This window comes from Falco naumanni, chromosome 2 (assembly GCF_017639655.2).
Source record: "Falco naumanni isolate bFalNau1 chromosome 2, bFalNau1.pat, whole genome shotgun sequence".
Lineage (NCBI taxonomy): Eukaryota > Metazoa > Chordata > Aves > Falconiformes > Falconidae > Falco > Falco naumanni.
Genome location: NC_054055.1, coordinates 115,624,524 through 115,648,636, shown reverse-complemented (window position 1 = coordinate 115,648,636; position 24,113 = coordinate 115,624,524). Strand labels below are relative to the sequence as shown.

The 24,113-nt window shown below is 39.5% G+C and overlaps 1 protein-coding gene across 1 annotated transcript in view; it reads right to left on the bottom strand.

Moving 5' to 3' along the window:
* GABRR3 (gamma-aminobutyric acid type A receptor subunit rho3) overlaps positions 1–16,784 on the bottom strand; it is a 31,745-nt gene extending 14,961 nt beyond the window's left edge. Inside the window, exons 1-2 of the mRNA XM_040583010.1 lie at positions 16,253–16,784; positions 8,665–8,777 (exon numbers count right to left, since the gene is read on the bottom strand). Coding sequence (XP_040438944.1) covers positions 8,665–8,777; positions 16,253–16,380 — 241 coding nt within the window. The 5' untranslated portion in view covers positions 16,381–16,784. The remainder of the gene's footprint in view (positions 1–8,664; positions 8,778–16,252) is intronic.
* Positions 16,785–24,113: the final 7,329 nt, after the last annotated feature.

The window sequence follows — 24,113 nt, the reverse complement described above, 5'->3', positions numbered from 1 at the left end:
GTGTGCATACGTGCCCCCACCCTGAGGAAAATTCTGCATTTGACATGAAAAGTGATAGTAATTATTGTACATGGGATTCTAATTGCATTTGTTTAAAATAATCAGTTTAAATATTTTTAAAGTACAAAATGCAGTACAAAACATGAGTACAAGGAAGTCTGAATAGCAGGAGATGGCAACAGGTTTTTTTGCTCTTTTTCTTGTCTTTTCCTTTTATCAGTGTCAAGCTAAGATAGTCCAGAAATACCACTCTCCTGATAACCAGCCACAATACTGTGTCTCTTTTAGGAATTATCCTTAAAATAGCAGCCCTCGAGGATTACACAGCTGCCTCCAGTTCTTACCGGTTCAAGAGATCTTGAACTATTATTGAGGTATTTTAAAATCTGGCTCTGTAATCTCTTGATTTGACTTGTATTTTTTAATGGAGGGTTTGACCCTGCACAGAACAGATGAAGATGCGTTGTGCATGGGAAAGCAAGATAAAACGTGTTCAGTTAGCAGGGCACACAGGAGCATGTTTCAGCACTGACAAGAGCTATGCTGTCTGGCTCAGAAATCACGTCTCCCTCTGAAAGGAATGCATTGCTCAGGCTGTTGGCCAAAGCTCAAAACAAAATTCGGGACTCCAGACAGAAAAGTTCCGTCAATTATTTTATTAGTAAAAGACTAGACAGCAATTGGGAAAAGGCTGCTTCTTTTGGAGAATAGAGACAGCAGTAGACATCTGCCGTAGAGGCTGATGCACAAGAGTATCAATGTATATATCCAGCCAGGCTTCTTTACACAAACCAATAAAAATGTTTATGCCTCTCCTAAACCATTTCTGACTGCTTCTTGTCTTTGCTTTGTCCACATCACACAAATAGTTTACTTACCCTAAATACCAACTTGTACCAAGTACTGGTGCAAAAATGTCTGGTTGTAATCTGAGTGGAGTAGTCTTCTCAGTCTGCCACTGAAATCTAAGCTATCTAGCAAACTAAAGGCAGGTTTAGCCTAAGTAGAAGTGATTGCGGGATTTGTACATGATGTGAACATCACTCACAAACAGCTTTCACACATCATTTAAATGCAAACACCGCAGAAAGATAAGGAGTTGTCTATCAAGCTCCCTGTTTGTGTGATGAAACAGGACAAGGCAGGGCTGCAGAGCTGACACCTGAGCTAGCTGTCCACAAGGCAGGGTGGCTCAGGGAGCAGGGTAGCTGTAGAAGCACAGTGCTCCAGCCTAGGAGCATGTTCAGTGCAAAAGCTGACTAATAAGTGAACAGCATTGAAGATACAAATCTGGCTTCAGCCCTTGGCTCCCTTCAAAGTCCATGCAGTGGAACAGGCACGTTCCAGCTTGGGGGGAGGTGGCTTGTGACTTGGAAATGCCTGTTGGTTACCAGGGTTGCTGGGAGTTACTGCAAATAGGCAGATGAACTGTGCATTATCTAACCTAACCCACCATGAAGCTTCAACTTCTTGATATTGTAGGTGTGTCCAAACTCTTACCCTGGGACTATGGCAGAGGCGCGTGGTGGGATATACTGGAAGTGCTCATATCTGGGTGTACATTTGACCTTAACTGCTATTACCAAAACTTTGGGGGATTATTTGCTTGATTAGCATGTTAAAAACAGTGGGATTAGTCCTATTTATATAGAATTATGGGAATGGAAGGGGAGGAGGGGGGAGCAGTTCTCTACGTAAAACAACAGCTTCACCAGTTTCTGAGTCAAGCGTGAATCTAAAGCAAATAAAGTTAAATGTCTGCCATCAACATTCTTCAAACAGGCAAAGAGCTACCCACAATTCATATCACAGAATAGCATGACTGGCTTTCTAAGCCGTTTATCATGTGTAGTGACGAAAAGGTTTTTCTTAGTGACAGGTACTCAAGTGTGATGATGGCAGTCCTAATACTTTCTTGGGATTTGCAAAAATTACAATTTCCTACCCCAACAAGCGCTATTCCAGTGTGGGCATGGCTTCATTCAATAATTGACCTTATCTGGGCAGATACAAAGGAACTGATCACAGAACTAGAAATTAGTGGCTGCTTATGTTATAGGTCACACGCATACAAACTGTAAGCGCCACTTAAATACACAGAGGCACTTGATTCTTTGAAAGGACGGCTTGCACTAAGTTGGGAACTATTATAAAACCGAGTCAGTGGGGACACAATAGCATAAAAGAGATCAAAAACTATAGCCAGGAGAAATACAGTGGATGGTTCTAAAGTGAATTAAATCAAAAGGGAACTGTTACAATGAAATTTGTTCCTGATTAGGTAGAAATGCTAGAACTGTGAAACAGACTCCTTAAAAAGAGATTCCTGTTCTCTAGCTGAGGAAAGGCCGAAGACTGTACTTATGCTGCTTAATGAGAAAATACTGTTCAGTCTAGCATTTACCACAGACCATTATAAAACCACATCCCCTAAGTCCAGCCCTGACCTATTATTGACAGATCATAGCAGCTGCGAATATTTTCTTCCTGTTCTGACTCTGGCAACAAATGTAAGTAGACGATAAAGACCCTAAACATTGCATATATATGCAACCCTGGGCACTTCAGTGTGCTGTTCACTTTTCTAACTGGAAACATTATTATATTGTCACCACCACCACCACATAAGATGCATATTGGCCTTCCTCAGGTGAAGGCCTTCTGAGCTTTTTAGTTTCTTGGAAATATTTTTTCTGTGATTAAAAATCAACTCCACCAGAAACAGTATTAATTAACTACTGGGAACAGGATGCTGAGAACTATAATTTCTTCGTCACTTGGATATGTTTTACCACAATTGGGTGTTTTTAAAAAAGAGCATTTCAATAAGCATTGGAAAGGATCCTAAACCAGCCAGACTAGTGATTTGTCTACCTCTATGCCTGTACCACAGCTTTCTCCCTAGTATATAGAGAATTTCAATTTCTGGCTGACCATCAGGCAACAACATTAAATTCACTTTGAAAAAAAGTAACCTGAGCAAAGCTGTATTTTTATTTCCCAGTTTGACAAAACTGTGGATGGCAGAGAGGATTTTGTTATTAAACTGAGCAGCTTCAGTTGCTTCAGAGCGTTGCTATAAATCATTATTTTAGAGGGATTAGTGATTTTCACAATGGAGACTCCACAGATTTTCAAGATAATTACTCCTCAGCAGAAAAAACAGAATTGTTTTCAGATGGGCTTATCTTCACACAAGCCATTTCCAGTCTTTTATTTTAAAGGTTTAAACATGGCAAAAGAATTCCTTGATGAGCATGGAATATTTTTAATAGATAGTACAGCAGGTAAATTCTATAATACCCTTTTTAGAAGGGATATTACGTAAAAAATATATCCTTTTAGCATTTTAGCATCAATTTCTACAGTAATAATGACTGGTTTAGTGAATTCTATAGTATTTTTGTAATAGACTTTTGAATACACCACGGATTGCACCTGAAGTTCTTTAAGATGAAATGTTGACTTTAGAAAAACCAGCCACTGTATCCCAGTTGGCTTTGTAACAGTGTGTGCTGGAAAAAAGCTAGGTCTTACAGAAAGCTCCCAGAAGGAGACAGAGACCAGGGAAGGATCAAAATCTACAAGAGCCCTTTCTTCTGAAAAAGGCTTGTGGGCCTGTAGAGGAAGAAAACCAGAGACAAATGTAAACAAGCCCCAGGGAAGTGAAGCTATGTGGATGTATTTACTTTCCTTTGGCAATGTCTGAAACAGGAAAATTACTGGCATGGTATTTTCTTCATGTTACGGTTTTGTCTCTTTCTTATTTGTGTAAGAAATGAAGGTGATATTAGCACCTGGTATTAGCAGTAGCCAACTCTTGGAATGGAAGAATTAGTAGTGTAAGAGAAAAAATATCCAGGAGAAGGAGCCTATTAAAGGTCTTGCAAATTACCAAAATATTTCCCTCCTGTTCTGGACCCCAGCTACTCCTTCCAGTAACACAAGAAAAGAAGCCATTCCACTTTCGTCAGAGTGAGTCTTCACCACAGTGAGAAGATATTTCTGACCTTTCAGGGAAGGCTGTGGTGCAAAAAAGAAAACAACTTGGTGGCAAAGAGTTGTTAGAATTGCAGCATTTTTTGAACATTAATTGGGTGCTATTTTCTTTCCTTCCCCTCCCCCCCCCCGTTTACCTTCAGATTAATTTAAATGTTACTAATTTAGCTTGAGGAGGGAGGAAGCATAACAGGGAGTAAATTAATGGAATTTCTGATCCTCTGAAAATTTGGAATTAAGATTATGCTTAATTGGAATTGGGATGCAAATTGTCTAGAAAAAATGTTAATTCTTGACCAGCTAAATGCTACTAAATTCTTTTCCATCATTTCTAATACTTGCTAATGTTATTATTCTCTATACCGGTTGACAAAGCAGAGATAATGGATTTTTAAACTTCATTAACTAACATACTGTCAGCATAGGAAATGGCAGGTCCTTAAGACACAATGTAAAAGAAAAATAAATTTGTCATACTTCAATATATATTTATACACAAATATATATATACACAGTAAGGACTTGCATGTACACAGTGACAATGATCATGTGGTTCCATAACCTTTAGACTCTAAAACAGTTCAGAGAGTGCATGGAAGTGTTTTACTGTCAGGAAAACCAAGGTACAGAAAAATAAAAGAATGGCCTCCTCTATATGCTAGTCTATGATTTTTTTTAATGGCAATGTTAATTTTTAGTAAGTGAAGATAGAACTCAGGAAACCAAGAGCTCACACCAATGACTTCTGCCAGTATTTTGAAATAAGATTGTTCAGAAAATAATAGGATATACGCAAATAGATGTGTAGTAGCAAAGAAAGTAACTTTAAAGCATTTCAAAGGATCTGCTTTAATACCTCTCTCAATGTATACAGTTTTGGCTGCTAAGGCAGCCTGCATCACAGCTCTCAGATCTGAGCTGCTAGAAGTCTCTGCTCGTTGGCTGTTATTGGCCTGTGCTTACCGTTTCTTACTGAGTTTAAAACAGGGGGATGACCATTCCAAGAAGTGCTGGCAACATAATGTAATTTCTTACTTTTTCTCCAGCCCAAACTTAAGCTATCTGCTCACAGATTATCAGTTTATCGGGCTACTGAAAAATCAGTTGAAGTACTTTCACCATAGTAGTATGAAGATATATAAGTCATGAAAAGACCTGATTCTGAGTCTACTGACAGTCTTCTGTTTCCTTTAGTAGGACCTATGCAGACAGACAGCCTTGCCAGAACTGGCAAGCAATACTATACCACTGCAGGACCCCTCTCATACCCATCTCCTGGCCTGTATCAGTGCTTCTGGAAGCAGCAAGGATTAAACGTAATTCCTACAATGTTCACTGATGCAGTTGGTAAAGCTGTTTGAGCATAGGAAACATCCATGCTCCTAGTCCAATATCTAGTGGAATTAATCAAATCACTATGCTGCTCCACATCTGTTTGCATCAGCAGGGGTCCACCTGTTGGAGACTTCCAAAGCAAATTGGATTATGACATTACATAGAAGGCAACAACAAAACAAAACAAAAGAAAAAAGTCCAGGAAAGAAAAAAAACCCAACCGCCTGCCCACCCCAAACAACAACCCAAGATCCTGGCCTTGGGAATAAGTGCAGTTTAACAATGTAAGTTTAGTTTTTTAAAGAATGTTTGGATGTACTGAATTACTGGTTTGCTTCACTTAACTTCACTGTATAATGAACTGCAGACAAAGTAACATGTCTATAGCAAAAATGTAGAAACAGCTTATTGGTTTTGCTTCCTCTTGACACAGTATGCTTCTCAGACTTTGATCGCTAATCTCTTAATAAATGGACAAGGTCAGGACTAAATTTTGAAAACAACAGTCAGAGAGTCAAATTCTGACTGTACAGCTGGAATGGCATTGCAACCGCAGAAGAATGTAAATAACACTCAAATGGAATTGTGTCCATTTAGTCAAAAAACGGATTCTTATCTCCACAGATCAATGATACAATTTCATGAGAAAGGAACCAGTCATGTAAGCAAAGTCACAATTATTTCCAGTAACACTGCAGCTGATAGCATCAGTATCCAAGAGTTCTACATTCATTTCCTCCAGGTTTTTTCCTGTGCACATTTGCTCAGTTTACAAGTCAAATTCAGGATGTGCTGTCTCTGGTTTTTCTTTGTTACTTAATTATAAATACTAAAATCTCTGGATCCTGTAGTCTGCCTCATTTACTTTGCATGTGTGGGGCTAAATGAAATCAAACAAGCCAGATTTAAGAGTTCCCTGAACTGAGGGATCTCCAGGAGGTTCAAAACGGCATGAATTTTCCAGATGCTTTTTCTCCCAAACTGGTGCAAAGGATGATTGACCTCAGAGAAAGGGGCACAGTGGAGCCAGATTAATAAAATCTGTCATTCCAACTCCCTGACGTACCCAGCATATCACAATGGGGTATAGGAGAGGGCAAAAAAATTCCCCTCTTCTAAAGGTAAAGAATGATTTTAAAATACTTAGTTTTCACCCAGCTGTTTTGACCTGTATTTTTTTTTCCTATCAGCATTGTGAATTGATGCATTGTGCTGAGCTGAATAAATCATGCACTGTGACATGTGACAGATACAAGCCCCTTATGAATGACAATACTGAAATGCTTCATTAGATTTGATAAAAACAAACCCAAAATTTCACCTGCTTTAAATACATAAAGCTGCAGTGTTGTAAGTCTTTATGTGGTTCAGGGCTATGTTACAACTGCCGTGGCAATGACTGTAGCAATGGTATCTCTAATTTCACCTTCTCCCCTAGTTAAGTTTCCTTCTGCTGCACGCTTATTCACCAGTGTTCTTCAGAGAAACCTGTACTCTGTCTCTGCTGTCATAAAATAATTCTGGGTATGTTATTCAGATCTGTGTTTCAGTTGGTGCGTTTTGTCGTCTGATGAGGTCACACCTGTGTACTAACTCTCTGCTGCTGCCTTCTTAACCTGCCTCTTGTGAAAAACAAGCCATCCTTTACCACTGTAACATCACTGAAATCAATGGTAAGATAGGAATAATGGAGTAAAATTTGGGATCTACATTCATTTTGCTAGAGACTTTTCTCACTGTGTGCTGTAAAAATGTTAATGGATCTATGTTTTAATCTTAGAGAGATTCACACCTACCTGTGCCACATATTAAGAGAGTTCTGAAAATTTGGAAGCATGTAAACTACTGGATGTGACTGAAAAAAGCGTCTCCCATGCCACTATGGCATGTGGATGATAGAAGAGAAGCAAAGCTGATGCACTCTTCTGCTGAAAGCTATTTCTGAGAGACAGGAGTACAGCTGAAATCACACCCATGGCACAGTGATTATTGAGAGGCCTGTGCAATGAAGTCAGTGGAAAAACTACAGCTGGCTTCAATAGGAATTGAATGGGCTCTATGACTAGTCATCTGAAAATAAAAGGACAAGGGGAAAAAGCCTGGTACAGATTTGCTGGGTGTAAAAAAATCCTCACTGCCTGTGGAAAATTACATCTGCCAGATCACAGGGTATATTCTGAAAGCTGCTTTTATGTACATCATAAGTATTGCTTTCTGGGATGATCCAGCGATAAAGTACATCCCAAACTGTTGTTTGCTATCATGGAAATGCTACTTCCTCTCTAAGATGACACTAAAAAATTTAAATTCCTTGTGTGGCAAAGCAGGTGGTAACAAGATGTCCAGACTAATAGATATTAGACTAGACAGGTATTAGGCAAGAGGTAATCCTAATTTTTGTGGTCAAGAAACAGATGTATCTCAACTATTGTTCAAAATCAGGCAAGACTTTTGCTCTCTGATGAGACAGAATTTCTAGGGTAACAAGAAACCATTTCACATTCTCCCAGTGCATCCAGAGAGGCTCTTCTCTTACCCCAGATCTCTCTCCCGGCATGCCCCAGGTCCCAGCAACTGGTGTCAACAAGAATAGCTCCACAGACTTCAGCTAGCCTGCCAGATTTATGTTTGTTTACACAGCTGATTATTGGTCCTCATATATTTTATTTTGTCTTAATCCAGAGCAGTTCAGTCTATTTTCATGAATCGTGAACACAGAAATGGTGACACAAAGGCTCAGACAAAGCTTATTAGTGGGACAGCTTTCTCATTTTAACTTTCATGCAGGAGATTCAAAATTGAATCCAAACTGTGAACATCCCATTGAATACTTCCTTTATCCAATGCAATTTAGTTAAATGAAGAAATAATCATCACAGAGCCCAACAACACAGAAACAACATGGTAATAAACTGAAGGCCTGTGGGTAGTTTTTTTAATTTTGTAGAGCAGATTTAAGAATTGATGGTTCATTTCAATCTCACAAAACAAATTTCATGACTAATTTGCTAATTGCTACTAGACTATGCAGTTTACAGGGATACCTTAATCACTGTTCTCAAAGAATCTCATTCTAATATTTTTTAAATTAGTTCTGAAAAGGGGACAATTTAAACAGTTTCTGCTATTGATATGCTAAACACAAAAATGTCCCTTGCCTTCAAGTATTTCTGGATTTCTTCTTTATTTATTTGCAGAGTGCAACAGAAGAGGTGAGCTGCGATTAAGTCTGTCATTTAATTTTAAGTGACACTGCTGGACAGAGTTTAAGCAAACTTCCAGAGAGAGGATAAACTATTAACCAGCACAGCGCAGGCATGAGCTGCTTACCTCCAAATCCAGGTCTCAGTGCAAAGTCATGGTCCTCTATGTGAAGAAGCTGTTCAGACTTAAGTGGCCGTACTTTGGTGCTGTCAAGTTTCCTCATTTTAATTTCTCGTTTGCTATGTTTAAAAAAAAAATAGTAAGAAACCTCATATTTTTTTCTGTCTGACATTCAGAGTTCTAGTTAAATGAAGCAGGGACCCAAGAATACTGGATGGTTGAATCTGGTATGATAAGGGAAAAAACTGTGCTAATAAAGTTGGAGAAAGTTATATTGGGAAAGGTAGGGAAATCAGGTAAGAGGGTGCCCAGCTCCATGAGGAACACCAATTATATCTAGAAAGTCCCAGAACACCTAGCGCTTTTTCTGTTCCACTCAGAGATTGTATCTATCATTATACAAGAGATTATAGCTGTTTGAAAAAATATTATTCATATAACCATTGCAACTCAGACTTGGAAATAACACCATGTGTCCATGTTTTTAAACCACTTCATACATTATCCATTACACAGACAAATATACTTTTTATTGTAAATATTTTAATTAATTTTTTTTTGCCTAGCAGCTCACATGAGTCAATGATTTTCCAGAAGGGCTCAGAAATCAATGGTCTTAGATCCAGGGACTTGTCTTTGGAGATCCTCTTAAACATCACACAGATTTGGCCAAATTACTCGTTAGCTCATCCCTTATTTGCTGCTCACACGCGCAGCACTCCTTTGCATCAGGAGTCCTGTCTCTGCATTTTTCCCCATGCCACACATAACTGAGCCTCTACGTAGCACCAAGGCAGCACAGATGAACCTGTGCTCTCAGCAGGACACCATGAATTCTGTACTTCTTTCTGGTGGCTGTTGCTAACTTTCTTCCCTTTGCAGAACATACTGCACAATATCCCAAATTCCACTGGGAAAATCACATGCCTAAGAATGGACTTGAGCTCTCCAGATGGAAATCTCATGGGCTGAGCCTGCATTTAAAATGAACAACAGATGCCCATCACAATGCATTTTTCCTATAAACAGAAACCATGGCACAGACAGCAGAGGGGTCTGGTATGTGCCCGTATCACAAAGGTATTGGGTTAAAACACAGACAAGATCTACAGCCAGATCTGGCAACTGTGGGGCACAGGCTTTAGAAAGAATCCATTACACTCTTTGGTTCTGCTATAAGGAAAATGCTGTGGTGTCTCCTTAAGTTTCCACCTCTCGTTGCATGTTCTGCTTTAAGTGGATGGCCCCAAGTAGTAACAGAACCAGCCATCCCTTAGCTACAGAATTACACCCAGCTTTGGGCCCCCACTGCAGGAAAGGTAAGAACCTGCGTAGTTTAATTTAGAGGGAGAAGACTGAGGGAACACATCACAGTCTTCAGAACACATCATGAGCTTTTACAGGGCCCTTTGCTGCGTGTCCGCTCCCCAGTAGGATAAGCAGTGGCAAGAAGACAGATGGTACACATTAGGAACACCTTTCTCATGGTGACAACACTGAAACATGGGAACATATTGCTTGGGCAGGTTTTCAGACTCCTTTCACTGGGGCTATTTAAGAATAGGTTAGACATCTATCTGTAGGAATGACTTAAATACAGCTGCTTTGCCACAGGCAAGGGACTCTCCCTAGGCAATTTCTTTCATGCCTTCTGTGATTCGCTGGGACTTTGCTGCTAGCAACTCTAATTATTACTTTAGACTGAATGTCTGTTCTGAAGGTTTGCCCTGTAGTCAAATACTGCTTAAGACAAGGTATAGAATATGGGATACCTGTATTTACTCCCCCCCCCCCCCCCTTCCCCCTTTTTTTCTTAATAACAAAGCCCAAGAACTTACTTTTGAAAATGCTATGTTACTGGAAGACTGAGGTGGCTGCTGGGCGGTTCAGAACTGTTGGGCTTGAACAAATTAATTTACCTTAGTATTCCTGAATGTCTCTGGCAGTGTCTGAACCAAATTACCAGGGCAATCAGAACACCCATCAGGCATTTCAAATACAGACTTTAGTCGTCTGTGTATGAAAATTATGTGGATGCTAAAATGAAACCCCATGCTTCAGAGAATTAAAATCACTACAGAGAAAACCTGTATCAGAGTAGAATGGGCAGTAGAACTGAACACCTACAATGGTCTGCAATAGGTATATGAGGAAATTTTGCTGCTTGGGAACCAGTATAAGAGAAAATGATGAATTATGTTCTGAATGCCATGGCACAGCTAATACAGTTTGGAAGCATTAGGTTATTTGTCATTGGATATGCCAAGGAAATTATCTGTTTGATGCTCCGATGATTTCACTGGAAGAAGCAGGCTAAAACAATGATACATCTACTGCAACTTCTTACAAGAAACAAGGATGTGACTGAGGAAGACTTTCCCTAGTCAGAAGAGGCAAAACATAAGCTGCCAGAGCAGGAATTCTTTTTTTAATGAGCCACTGAGAAGAGATATTATGGGATTTTTATATTCCTTCTGTTTCCCTGGATGAGGATAAAATAAACAGAAATGCTGCCTAAATGCAAAGCATCCTTTGTGCCCGCTTAGTTGAACAGCCTCTTCAAGCTGATGTTTGATATACAAATGGTGGGGTACGTATAATTATTTCTAGCTGCTATCAAAAGTGGTTGTTCAAGTTAGGCAAGATCTTGCAGGGGTCAGAATAGCACTTTCATTACAAACATGCTACATCTTTTCTTCAATACCTTCCTTTGGCAGATTATTTTTTTTGTTTCAAAGGAAAATAGGATTACAGGCAGAGATATATGCTTACGGTACTTGGAATTAATTTTATGGACACTGGTAACACTGCATGTGTAAAGGTACCAAAACTTAGACAAAATCCATAAAAAATTCTGTATCATTAAAAAATAATACACTTCTGCTTCGCATTTTTGCTCCTTCTTGACTGCTTCCCCCACCCAAGGATAAAAGTGTTCTCTAGCAGATACTCCTTTAACATCAGCATCTGGACTCCAGATGTTGCTCTTTCGCTAAGAGTTACAGTATTAAATTGTTCTCACTGCAGCATTACAGTTAACTGACGCTTCAAGGAGTCTCATGTATATATTTGTTTACTCCCAGGCAACTCTAGACCCATATCTAACTATTGATCAGCCCTACAGCATTGTGAAATCATCAGCAGATGTTTTCTTGAGTGCTCCTTCCCATGGCACCAATTCCATTGAAAAGAAGAGACAGATCTAAGTAGTCTCAGAAAACCTTCCCGAGTTCAGTTGAGATACACTTTTCATTCTTGCAGAAGCACAGCAAAGATACAGATTATATTTTGGTGGCCTGGCACCCTGGTCTCTTTATCATGCAGCTTTGGCCAGTGGACTGTAACCTAGGAGTCTAAATGCAGTCATCGATTCTGCACATTCATCGTATGGCAGATGTTAGGCTGTGGTGTTTGGGAGGAAAAGCCTACACAGAATCACAGAATTGTTTAGGTTGGAAAAGACCCTTATGATCATCAAGTTCAACCATTAACCCAACACTGCCAAGTCCACCACTAAACCATGTCTCTGAAGTGCCACAGCTACAGGTCTTTTAAATACCTCCAGGGATGGTAACTCAACCAATTTCCTGGGCAGCCTGTTCCAATTCCAGACAACACTTCTGGTGAAGAAATTTTTGTGAAATCATCAACAGATGCATGCATCAGCAGATACATGCACCTAAGGAGACGAAATCTCTTTTTACCTACCTGAGTTAGTAGTAACAAAGGGAACTCTGAAAGATGGCTTGGTGTCAGCATAGATCTGAGCAATGATTAATAGGATTTTGTTGGTCTCAGTGAGGCACACGCTCAAGAAACTACTGCTCCAAGTTATAATAGCTGTGCTCACCACAGCTGTATTCCAGGCAACATTTTACATTACGCAAGTGAAATAGTAATCTATAATTAAACTCCAACAGGGGTTATAAACAGCACTTTAAGTGCTTCAGATCACATAGGGAAGACACGCCAGGAAGTTAATGGAAGCGCCAGCTCTTTGGATGAAAACCAGTGAGAGATACTCTTCAGACACTTCCCAATACTGTTATATGGACTCATGGCCCAGTGCCTTGGTATCTGACAGAGCTCCCAAAGAGCAGTTAGTCACTGCCTACAAAACCAAAGCAACTAATTCAGAATTCTTTAACAATGGGCAAAGATGTTGCAGGCTTTTAAAGACAAATTTAGCTGCTCCTACCTAACCTTGAATACCTAATAGTGAATGGAAGATCAAAGGTCTGCTCAAGGGTACTTGGACCGGTTTTGGTTAAAGCATTTAACCACATAATGCCATTCATGTAGTTCCATAACCAGTAGCATTCACAGGATGTATGTGGTTAGCATCCTATCTGGTTGTCTTTAACCTACCAGGTTATCACAAGTTTATGCTGGTTCAAGGGGGAATCAGACAAGTTAATGGAAAAGAAATCCACTGAAGGTCACTAAATCTCCAGAAATTATATCTAACACGGGAAGTCTCTGAGGGACATCTGGTGACCGGATACGGGTGGGAGTACTGGGGGGAAATGTCTTATTGTTTGCCCTGTCCTTATTCTTCCAAACTTGTGCTTACAGCCCTTGTTAGAAACATGTCACTACAGTACATGGACCTTTGGCAAGATCCTGCATGGCTGTTCTTCTGTTTTAATGCCTGCATAACTAATGAAATGGTAAAAGTTCTTGGTAGGAGCCTGGAGGAAGGCTGAAGCACCTCTGGGTATTTATAAAGACATAAACACATTTCCAGCACCTCGTCACAATGGATTTTGAAAAATTGGAAACTTGTGCCTTGGGAAGGATAGTTAGGAAAGGTTTTGGTTTCAGTTACACAAGTTTCATATCCAGGATACCACACTTCCTTTATTGCTGCAATATGGAGGTAGTGGGGGGAAAAAAATCTCATCATATTCAGAAAGAAACTAGGTAAGTTTATGAAAATAGTACTATGAAGGACCCTTTCATGAAAAGAATAGCTTAGATTTAATGGCCATAAACTTCTTTCCAGTGTCCCCAAGATACTCTAGCTACTACCAAATCAAAGGTAGCCAATCAGTACAAGTCACAGAACTCTTATTCCCAGGAGAGCCTGTGGAGTTGCACAGCAGTGTCATCTCAAACATTTAAACACATTGATCAAATCTTGAATCCCAGATAAATGTAATAATCAAAATTGTACAGTTCTCTCTCACACACATAAAAATGCATTTCTAAGTGTTCAGTAACATCAGCAACATGTATTGTCAAAAAGCCTAATATTTTGACAGTCAAATGCTTTGTTCTTTGCTGTAGGAAATGGACCACGAGAATAATCTCTTTCTCATGTACTTTTGGTTAATGCTTTAAAATCTTCTTTACAAGAGAATGCAGACAAATAGCTTTGGAGGGAGAATTGGGTTACTCTATTAGAATGGTGGAACTTGTAGGTTAAGTAACATTTTCACATGGGATTCTTTTTTAAAAGGCCACCCATTTAACCAAGGCCATCTGTCAGCTGTGTCCCTAATAGCCCTAGTGCTGGCTGAAAGATTTTTCCCCAGAAAGAAAAAGAGGCTGGTGGAAAGTCAGACCCTGTTGCAACGTACTGAAGGATAATGCTGCCTTTAGAAAAAAAACAGAGAATCAAACAAAGAGAAATTAAATGTATTTGGATCATTTCCACAGAAAAGCTGATTTGCAACTGTTAAGCTGTGGGATCTTCTGTGGCTCAGATTCTGCAGTATTCTTCCCACTTCCAAATCACCAGGACCTAAGAAATGAAGACATGGAAGGCCAAAGCACTGCCTTGTGTAAAGAAAACTGCTACACTGGTCAGCATCAGCTGAGAGTGCAGTCCTGGCGTTCCTCCATGTTCCTATTCTTCCCTTCTGTTAACGCACTTCTGCCTGTCTCACAGGATTGTCGTATGGATCCGTTTGTATGTATTAGCAAAGATCGGTGAAGATGGAGAGGACACTGTGCTAGTATTGTTACTGCTGTCCTGTGGCAAGAGGCCAGCAAAGGATGGCCAGCAGGATGCCGCACAATATGCTGTCTCCTACCACCAGGCTTCTCTCATGCTTTGTGATTTTTTATGTCAGTGATGGAGCGATTCCTCTCAGCTATTGCGGAACAGGCTAAATGCAAACAGCAACATATGCTTCCCTTTTACCACTGACAAAAGTGTATCAGCTGAGCTTAAAATAGACCTTCCTTAACACTACAGCAATAAGAAGGTATTTTATTCTGTTTCCATGTGATTCTTGACTGCTTTCTGAGACTAACAAAGCACCAGATTAGACCCTATGTTGATATTAGGGCTAGTTCTGTTTATTTTGTTTTGTTACTACAAATGTAAGTGCACCAGCACTCACTCCAAAACTGTCAGAGAGTTTAAAACAGTCTGCTGAACAGCCATTCTTTTAATGAGCTTTTGGCTTAGACCAAACTGGAACTTATGACCTTGAACTGAAATCCAGAGGCACTGAGCGATATAGCATCTCCAGGCACCTCCATTGTGTCAGTGGGATATGTTCTGTTGCCTTGTATTGCTTAAATGTGATTTTATCAAGACATGTAGGGATTCAGAGATATGTCACTGCTGGATTATCACACAAGAAGTGATACAGAAGGTAAACAGCTGTACACCTGCTGCAAAGCATGTAACTTGGAAAAAAAACCAGTTTAAACACATCAGAGGAGTCCACTTACATTACTTTTCCTCAATATGTGATATTGTATGAATAAACTGTGAGCTCCCCTGCTCATTCTAATAGGGGGTCAAGTACCTAGAAAAATCTTACAGTTGTATCCCTTCTCCTTCCTTAAATGGAGCTACTTGTTACAATTTCTTCTACCTCCCAACAGAGATTTTGCTTGGATTACCACTGGCAGTCATTGGTCTGTTCACATACTATTAGATTAATCTGGAAACAGGTTCAGAGACCTCACATGGCAGATGTGAAATTGCATTTGTGGGGAAAAAGCACTAACACTTTGCACAGAAATTTACATGTAAAAACCTTTGTATGTTTATTCATTTTAAACCAGCTACTTGATTGAAAAGACTAAGAATAGAGATGTCTAAATCTATTAAATGTCTAAAAGCACAAGCACATTCCAGAAAGCGAACACACTGTGGCATCTTTACAAATAAGTTACAATTCACCACATTTAGTGCCATAAAAATGTCTTCTGTATCTTGACAGCTACTCTGCTGTTTAGGTAATGGAAGTCACTTTATAATACTCACATAGAACTTTGGAAGGCATTTCTGCTTCTTGTAATGGAAGTGAGAGGGCAAGAATACTTGGTACATCACGACAGTACTATCACAACAGTAGCCTGCTATCACACAAGTTAAAAGAGCTGTCTGTGGGTGTCAGTGTGTACATACCTGCATATATATGAAGCATTCACGAAATCACAATATGAAATGTCTGGTTATGGAAAACTAATTAACAGTTCACCATTCCTGTTTTGGGAACACCCTATCAATACTATGCATACTATAAATCCAGAAACTGGCAAAACAGGACAGTGAACAAAAAGGGTCCATTGAAAGGTTGTTGACAGCATAATGTCTATCAGATGAACACAGACAGAGTATATTGCTTACCTGTTATGCCTTCTTAAGAATGAGAATTGTTGCCGATGATGAAGATGGTGATGCTGACTTTGAGAACTGTGTAGCACTGCTGTTGGCCACAGACAGGTAAGGAACAGAAGTTTCATGACCAGGACCATCTCTTCCAGAAGAGAGATGCACTGATCAGCCAATCCACCTTGCTGACTTTTTATTTTTAGTGGTTTTACTGTTTAGAAACAGCATAGCATACAAAGGATGCACATGAAGCAAGGCATCACTGAAGACAGAAGATGGGGGCATCCCAGTTCTGATGTCCTCGCCGAGTTTCTTTCCCTCATATTTTGGCAAATCATAAGTATTCCTTCAGCTCTACATCCCTGCGGCATCTGCTGTCAAACCAGAAGCACCTTGCTTTTAGAAATGTAGTCAATACAGCAATTTGTTTGGCCAGGCTGCCATCTGATCCATTGCTTCCACTCTTTCAGCACAGGCGCATATTTGAATTCTCCATCACCCGCTCAGTAACCTCTTCAACATAGCCTGTGCAGGCAAAGTGATGTCAAACATTTAATCCCCCTTAAATCCCACACAAAACCATAGAAAAATCTGCTTTAATGACAAAGGTCTCTAAATTAATCTTGCTTTCTATATATGTTTGTATCTGCTCAAAATAATTTTCTGTACAGATCAAGCTCTTTCATTAACTGGCTACATTGTATTGTCTTCCCAACCATTAACATCATTTCAGTTTCTGTGATCTGCAGTAGCAAGCATTTTGCCTATAGATACAGAACTACTTTTGAATAGCACAATATCATGGAAAAAGTCCAAACTAAAAATGAAGTGTTTTTTCAATATTCTCCAATAACATTTGGAAATACCAACAATCTTTTTTTTTCTTTTACTAAACTCTGCAGCTATTTAATTTACCCTAAATTTAATCCAGTATCCTTCCACCAGCCCTAATTTTATCTTTACTTCATTTAACCTGCCCTGCCTGTTCAATCGAATTGCAACACATTTTATTAACAAAATATTGCTTAAGCAATAACTTAAGCACATTTGATTCTCCTATGAAAGGTGATAAGATTTCTTGTGGGTTTAACTCTGGGCAATACTGGACACACCTTCTTAGCTGACACAGTCAGATTTATCCTTTTCAAGCCATCAGCAAGTTCTGTAATTATCATATGTTTATTTTTCTTTATCTAGAAAATTAGAGATATGATGTTGAAAGTTAGGGAAATTAAAATACCCAACCCCTATCTAACAGACACAGAAGTACTCCAGGTCTCCCAGCAGTGGGTTTCTTCCCAAGACAAACAAACAAGAATGAAAACATACCCAACACTATGTCTGCTGAGACTGTTAACACCCAAGCACACTGGGGTAATAATTCTGTGATGTGGGCATCTGCCTCCTCAGAAGTTCCCTCAGATTCTAACTAACTTAATTTGGGCTAAGACATAATTCTCAGATTTCCAGGAGGAGGTTACCAAAGGACAGCTAATTCCCATTGTTTTTTTTCCATTTGGAGTCAAACGGCTATCTATCTGCCTGTGACTTAAAAAAAATAAAACAACCTTTTCCGAACCATGCATAAAACACTAACAGTGTTAGATGTAATTTGGTGACCTAGATCAAAGGCTTTCAATCCTATTGCCCATCTCATTCAACATTGTTTATAGTTTAATCCTTTCCTGTTCAGCAAACTTACAGAAGATCCTTTGTAGCCTGACCCAGGGAGAGTCAGATAGGGCTTCCAGCAGGTCCGGTGCATTCCCATAGTGGAGGCTCTGGAGAAGGTAAACACAAGCTGTAGTTAATAAGACCTTTAACAGGTTCCATTAATTTGCACTATCATTTGGGTGGAAAACTGAAAATAAACAATAACTCTAATAAGAACTTGTTCCAGGTAGAGATAATACTTGTTCCTGAGCCAGTCTGGTGAAGTTGTCTAGTCTCATCCAGCCTACATATATCAAAGTATCAGCACATCTGATGAAATTACATGTAAGAAAAGATCCACGAGCCTTTGGATCCTCCTCTTTCCCCAGCTAAGCACAAGCCCGACAGTAGCAGCACCAGTAGCAAATCAGATAAGAAGCTAACACTGCAGGCTGCATGGTAAATGTGTTACCACATTTCTGCATGTTCAGCTATCTGCACATTCATCAGTGTTAACTCATTTCCAACCATTTTCCTCAGCTACAAAGGAACAACATGTATATACTGTCTTCTCTGCTAATAGTAATTATCCACATTGTTTCCAGAGACTTTGGGGAAAGCCATATTTTAGACTTTAATATCATCCTTAGCTGAAACTGCTAGCCATTATCCTCACTAAGCAGGAGACATGGAATGGGGAAGGGGAGGATGTTCTGGGTGCTGAGGTTATCCATCAAGAGTTCTGAAGGGGACTTGAGGTTAGCTCATGTCATGCCAATGCATAAATGTGTTGACTTTGTGTACCAACCTCAAGGAAGTCAAAAAAGTCCATTAAAAATAAATAAGTAACAGTTGCTTTGTGTATTTGTTTCCTAGCTGGAAAAGGGAGTGCTTAGAACCTCTGCTCCAGGGATATGGCAAAGACAAACAAGTTGGCTTTGCAGAATAACTGGTCAAGCTGCATGTGGATGTCCATCCCTCCAGAAGGCCCATCAGCCAAGAGAGGAGTCTTTAACATAGGAAGAGGCAATTAGATGTTGTTTTCATTCAGTTATCAGCACCACTGTTTTATTATTCCTGGCTATAGCAAGAACTTTATCACTAAGCTGTGGTGCTGAAGAGACTGCTGCACGGAGGATTTCCAAAACATGCTTGATGTTCCTTTGACTGCCCCTACTAAAATCAGCTTTAGGGAAAAAAAAAAACAAAAACCAAACAAACAAAAAAACAACCAGTGGCTGGGTGCACCGACATATTCCACCACCTTCATGCCACTGATGGCATAACACTATTACCTTGAGGAGCCTTGCCTAAGCACACTGAAAATCTAAGCACTACCCCTCTGTTCTTGGCTACAGCATACTTCCAGAAACTAATTGTCTAGCACATGCACGCAAAGCCTTCAGGAGGGACTCCTGCAGAGTGAAATGGTGAAGACTTCCATTAATGGGTGTGTAATATCAACAAGGGCAACTAGATGTCATCCACAGCAAAAGGGTTTCTTCATACTACAGTTGTTTTCATTTCCTCCTGCATAAGACAGCATTACATGGACCATATTATAATATCATAAATTACCATTAAGAAGAAAGGTTAATCTCCTATGCATTTGTCAGTAATAAATTCTAAAAAGATCTGTCTCTGCAGAAAAATAAAGACAAGATAATACATTTTGTTTGCATTGGGCAAGTCATGGATAGATCCTTGTGTTTAAACACAGAACATTGTCTCTTTTGTGTCATTAAAATATTTCTTTAGAATAATCACTTCTCTGTAGGCCATAAAAAGTTTGTAATACTTATCTTTCAGGGACAAAACCCAGTACATAAGCTCATTGGAGCAGTTTACAAACAACCAAGCAAGCAAAAGAAACATCGGTAAACACACCACCTAGTATCAAAAAATGAGATGCCTTCTTTCAGTAAGCAAAATAAAACATAGTATCAGGTAATTACAATCTGAAACTACAAACCCCTCCCTGCCACATCATGAAGAAAAGCAAGTTGACAACAGCTATTATAAAAACAAGAGCAGAAAAATGGCAGGGACAAAGAGATGTTTCAGAGGCTTTTTGCAGAAAAATCTGCGGAAAATCTGAGCACATCTAAAGGCCATTTTAAACATATGGAGCTGAAACACCATAGCACACTAGCACTTAACAATCTGTAAATTAGCTGCAGTGAGAAGAAATGTGATGTGGAACGTGGAGCGTAGGTTTACCTAGCATGTCTTTTTTATTCTCCTAATCAGGGACTGAAACACAAAGCAAAAAACATTCCTAAGAGTCTCCTAAGAGACACTTGTTTCTGATAAACAACCAGCAAATCACAGAAAGCAGATTAACCAGAGCAGTGACTGTGAGAGTGAGAACGCAATACTGCAGCACAAGAATAGCCAGCATTTTGCTTTTCTATGGTAACAGACTCAGTGCATAGCACTTACCATTTCTATCGTGGTGACTTGCAAAAATACTAGTCAGAACTAAGGACACATTAACAGAAATGATGTACCAAGTTTCCAGAATAAGGTATCCATTCACATTTCCTAAGAAGATGAATTTAAGAGGAAAGCAGAGACCGAGCATTATGATTCCAGTTTGCAGACCTCAGAACAGATGAAGTGCTTTACTTAGCACTTCTAGCAGGACCCAGCACTTATCATCCTGCTCTTTATCAAGTCTCTTAGTAGGGGTGGCAAGTGAACATCCATCATTGTCCCAAATAGTCCAAGGTAACAAACTGGGCACGTAAGGATTGCAAAGTACTAAAAGAGAAAAGAATTCAAAAGCCAGCAAAACCCACAGCTCAGCTCAAAATCTGTGCCATAATTTTGCATGGTGCTTACTCAGACAGACTCTCACCCTGGGGCTTTACAACCAGCTTAAATGTAACTATCAGGTGCAATGCACTAACACTTGCTACCCTTGCTTCACCATCAGCACCTGTTCAGCCAGTTCTTAAAGGAACGGCCAGCAGTGTGGGAGGGAGGGCCTGTCCCCTCTCTGTGGTGACACCCAGCAAGACTGGCTTAACACAACCTTGAAACTGTACCCTTAGTTTCTGCTAGGCAGTATGAAAACCAGCAACAGGATTGAAGTAAGCGCATGATATTTTCCAATGAGTGTTAGTTCTGCTGTTAAAACAAAATCCTGATTCCCCTTTATGGGATGTAAGCTTTTTGTGGCTTGAGTACAAATTTCCTGTGAAATTATGGTTCTGGACTTAGTGTTTCTTATGTTTTCTTAACATCTTGCTGTCTGTGAAACTCTCGTGTCATCAAAGGAAGCATTCCTGGCACCTGACAAAGCTTACTGTGAAGGAAAACAAACATCTATAGATGCACAGTCACCATCTACAGTCTGCACATACATACTGTCTGGATCCAGACTGAGCCCAGGAGTTTGGTCTTGGTTCTGGTGCCCTGTGAAGTTTGGCTCACCTCACAACTGCTTTAGCATGTTGAACACACAGTCTTTAGCATGTTTTCCTAAGAAATTCTCTGTTCCAACAGCTCCTCCAGCCACAGATCTGAAGTTACTCCACTACTCCAACCCCTCTAACATTCCCATTAGTAGTAAAGCTAAATCTCAATTTTGTAATCTAAATTCTAAAGCACAATTGGCAAATAACATGATTTCAGAAGCCACTATGAGAAATGCAAAATATTTGGCTTCCAGTTGGCTTCATTGGCAACTGAGTGGTCAACATATCTTAAAATCAGTACTCTAAAACCCATACACAACCAAATCAGTAAGGCATGCTAATGAGAGATTCACATTCTAGAAACCAAATCCAACTTTAGTGGTCTGCCTTTTCTTCTCATTAGAGAACAATCTTTTGTTAAGTTTAAGATAAAGTGCTGTTCATTAAGAAGTAAAGGACGGCTAAACAATGGCCTGAACATAGCTGTTGTGCTGTATGAGGTCTCTTCAGGTGTCTGAGACATCCATTCTCAAATAGGACATGGGACCTATAGAAGGTTTGCAGCTTTCAAGAGCAGCAGCTGGTGGTCTGAAAAGTTGGCACTGAAATGGCATAAGACTGGAGACTAAATCCCACTCATGAAGCTTGTCCAATTTGTTATTGCCTTCATCCATTGTCGATTCATCCAGAGAGGTATTTTAAAACTATAGGGGGGGATGCTGACAAGACCACAGCCCCCCTAAGGAAGGCATATTTTCCAATATGAAACAGTCTCTTAATATCAGACTTGAACAGATAACCCTGTTTGGCACAGGGATCTTTTCTGCTTTTCCTTCAGTTTACAAAACTCAGGTTTCTCTTTGCTCTAGAACTGTGGTGGCTGCACACTTTTGTACAATCAGATAATTCATTTGAAAAAGTGACATGAACAACGAAGAAAAATGACACACTTCCCTGATTGTTTGCATTCCTTATTTCCAGAGCCTCTAAATCGGGGATTCTTTCCCTTTCATTACTCTGCCCCAGACAGAAGAATTATTGAATTAATTTCATCCCTAAATGCCTTTACTTAGGTTCTACACCAGCAATTCTGAAAGTAAAATAATCAGGTTTACTGCCTCTAGTTAAGTAACAAACTGCACCTTGAGACTGATCGCTGGGAAAACAAGCAGCCACATTCTTCCTAGATTTACATGTCTTACAAACTCAGTGGCAGAAAACTTTTCTTTCTGCCAAATCACGTTGATACTCATGTATCAGGCACAGGATACAGCTACCCAATACTTGCATTTATGTCCATCTCCTCCCAGGAAGAGTTTCTAGAGTTTGATTCTTTATATCTGTAGGATATATTTCTTTAAAGATCTTTTAGCATCTTTCACAAGTGAGGCAAGGTCAAGGGGATGACTCCTAAGGCTGAGCAATTCACAGAAAATGGTTTTGCAACAGCATGGTAAATCCCCGAGAAGTAAGCTAGTTTGCCATATGTATGGCCCAAATGCTGTTCTTCAATCCAAAAAGCAATATACACTGCATCAGATATTTTTTTCTTTCTTTCTTTCTTCCTCGGCAGTCTGGCAAATACCACTGTCTCTCAGCAGTGCTCACCAGTTAGATCCTAACTGTTATCTGAAGTTCTTTTGGCTCATTTCCCTCCACAGATTGAAACAAAACAATTCAGCAACTGTGTTTGCTTTTTGCTTGCTGCCACAGTCATGTTTATTAAGGGTTTTCTACAAAAGGGATATCGGAACATGCCCAGTTTGTTATCCAGGAGTCAACAGTATCTCCAATAGGAACAAATTTATGAAATGTATTGCATCTCTACAAAGCTCCTTTTCTGTCACCAGTGAACATGAAGAGAAAAAAATTGTTGAATAATGGAAAAAAAATGTGCCTTTCAGCTTTGGCACTGCAAACTTTTTTCATCTTACAGTCAAAACAGAGACAGATTTATTGATTTAAGTCTGAGCTCTATTGGTCATAAAACAGCTTCAGAAGCCATCAGGCACAATACAGTTTGGTTGTTTTCCAGGCTTTTCTTCCCTGTTGATAACTTCCAGAGAAACATATGCTAACATCACAGAGCAGGTGCTCATTTCAAACTGGAAAGCCAATTATAACTACCTGAATTGTATTCTTAATTAAATATATATTTAAGTTTTACGTTCTTAAGACTCAGCAGGGGGTACCCATATTTGGGTCCTCTAAGGTTTTACAACCTTCTTTTTCCTAGTGGCTGCCAAAAGAATGTATTTCTAAATCAATAAATCTTTGAACAAGTCGTGTTTCCTGTCAATGAATGAAAAAATGCCATTTTTTTCAACATATTTGGATACCTTGCAAGGTAGAGTGGGCAAAGGACTGAGACAGACAAGCAGAGAAATACAGGGAATAATCAACATTTGCAATGAAGCAACTGTTAAAATTAAATAAATTTATGTTGGTGTGTTGCAGAAACAATAGTTTGAAGAGGAAGCATCCAAGTGTACAACAAGAATATTTCCCTGGAGAATTTGCAGGCAATGCTGCTGTTGAATTTCTTCCATTTCTCTTTCACACACTCTTTTGACATTTGGGTATTAACAAAAGCTTGAAGGAAAAAGAAGCTAAGTGATGGACAGCAGCAATGAAGGTTGGTTTGACATTTGCTCCATGTGTGAGAACGTTTGTTCCCAGTAGGAACTGCTCCTTCCTGTAATCTCAATAAAAATGCCTTAAATCAAGGCAGACGTAACCCGGATGGAAGTGGGAGTTAAAAAAAAAAGGTTTGTTCTGTCTGCTGAAAACTTCTGTGTGCT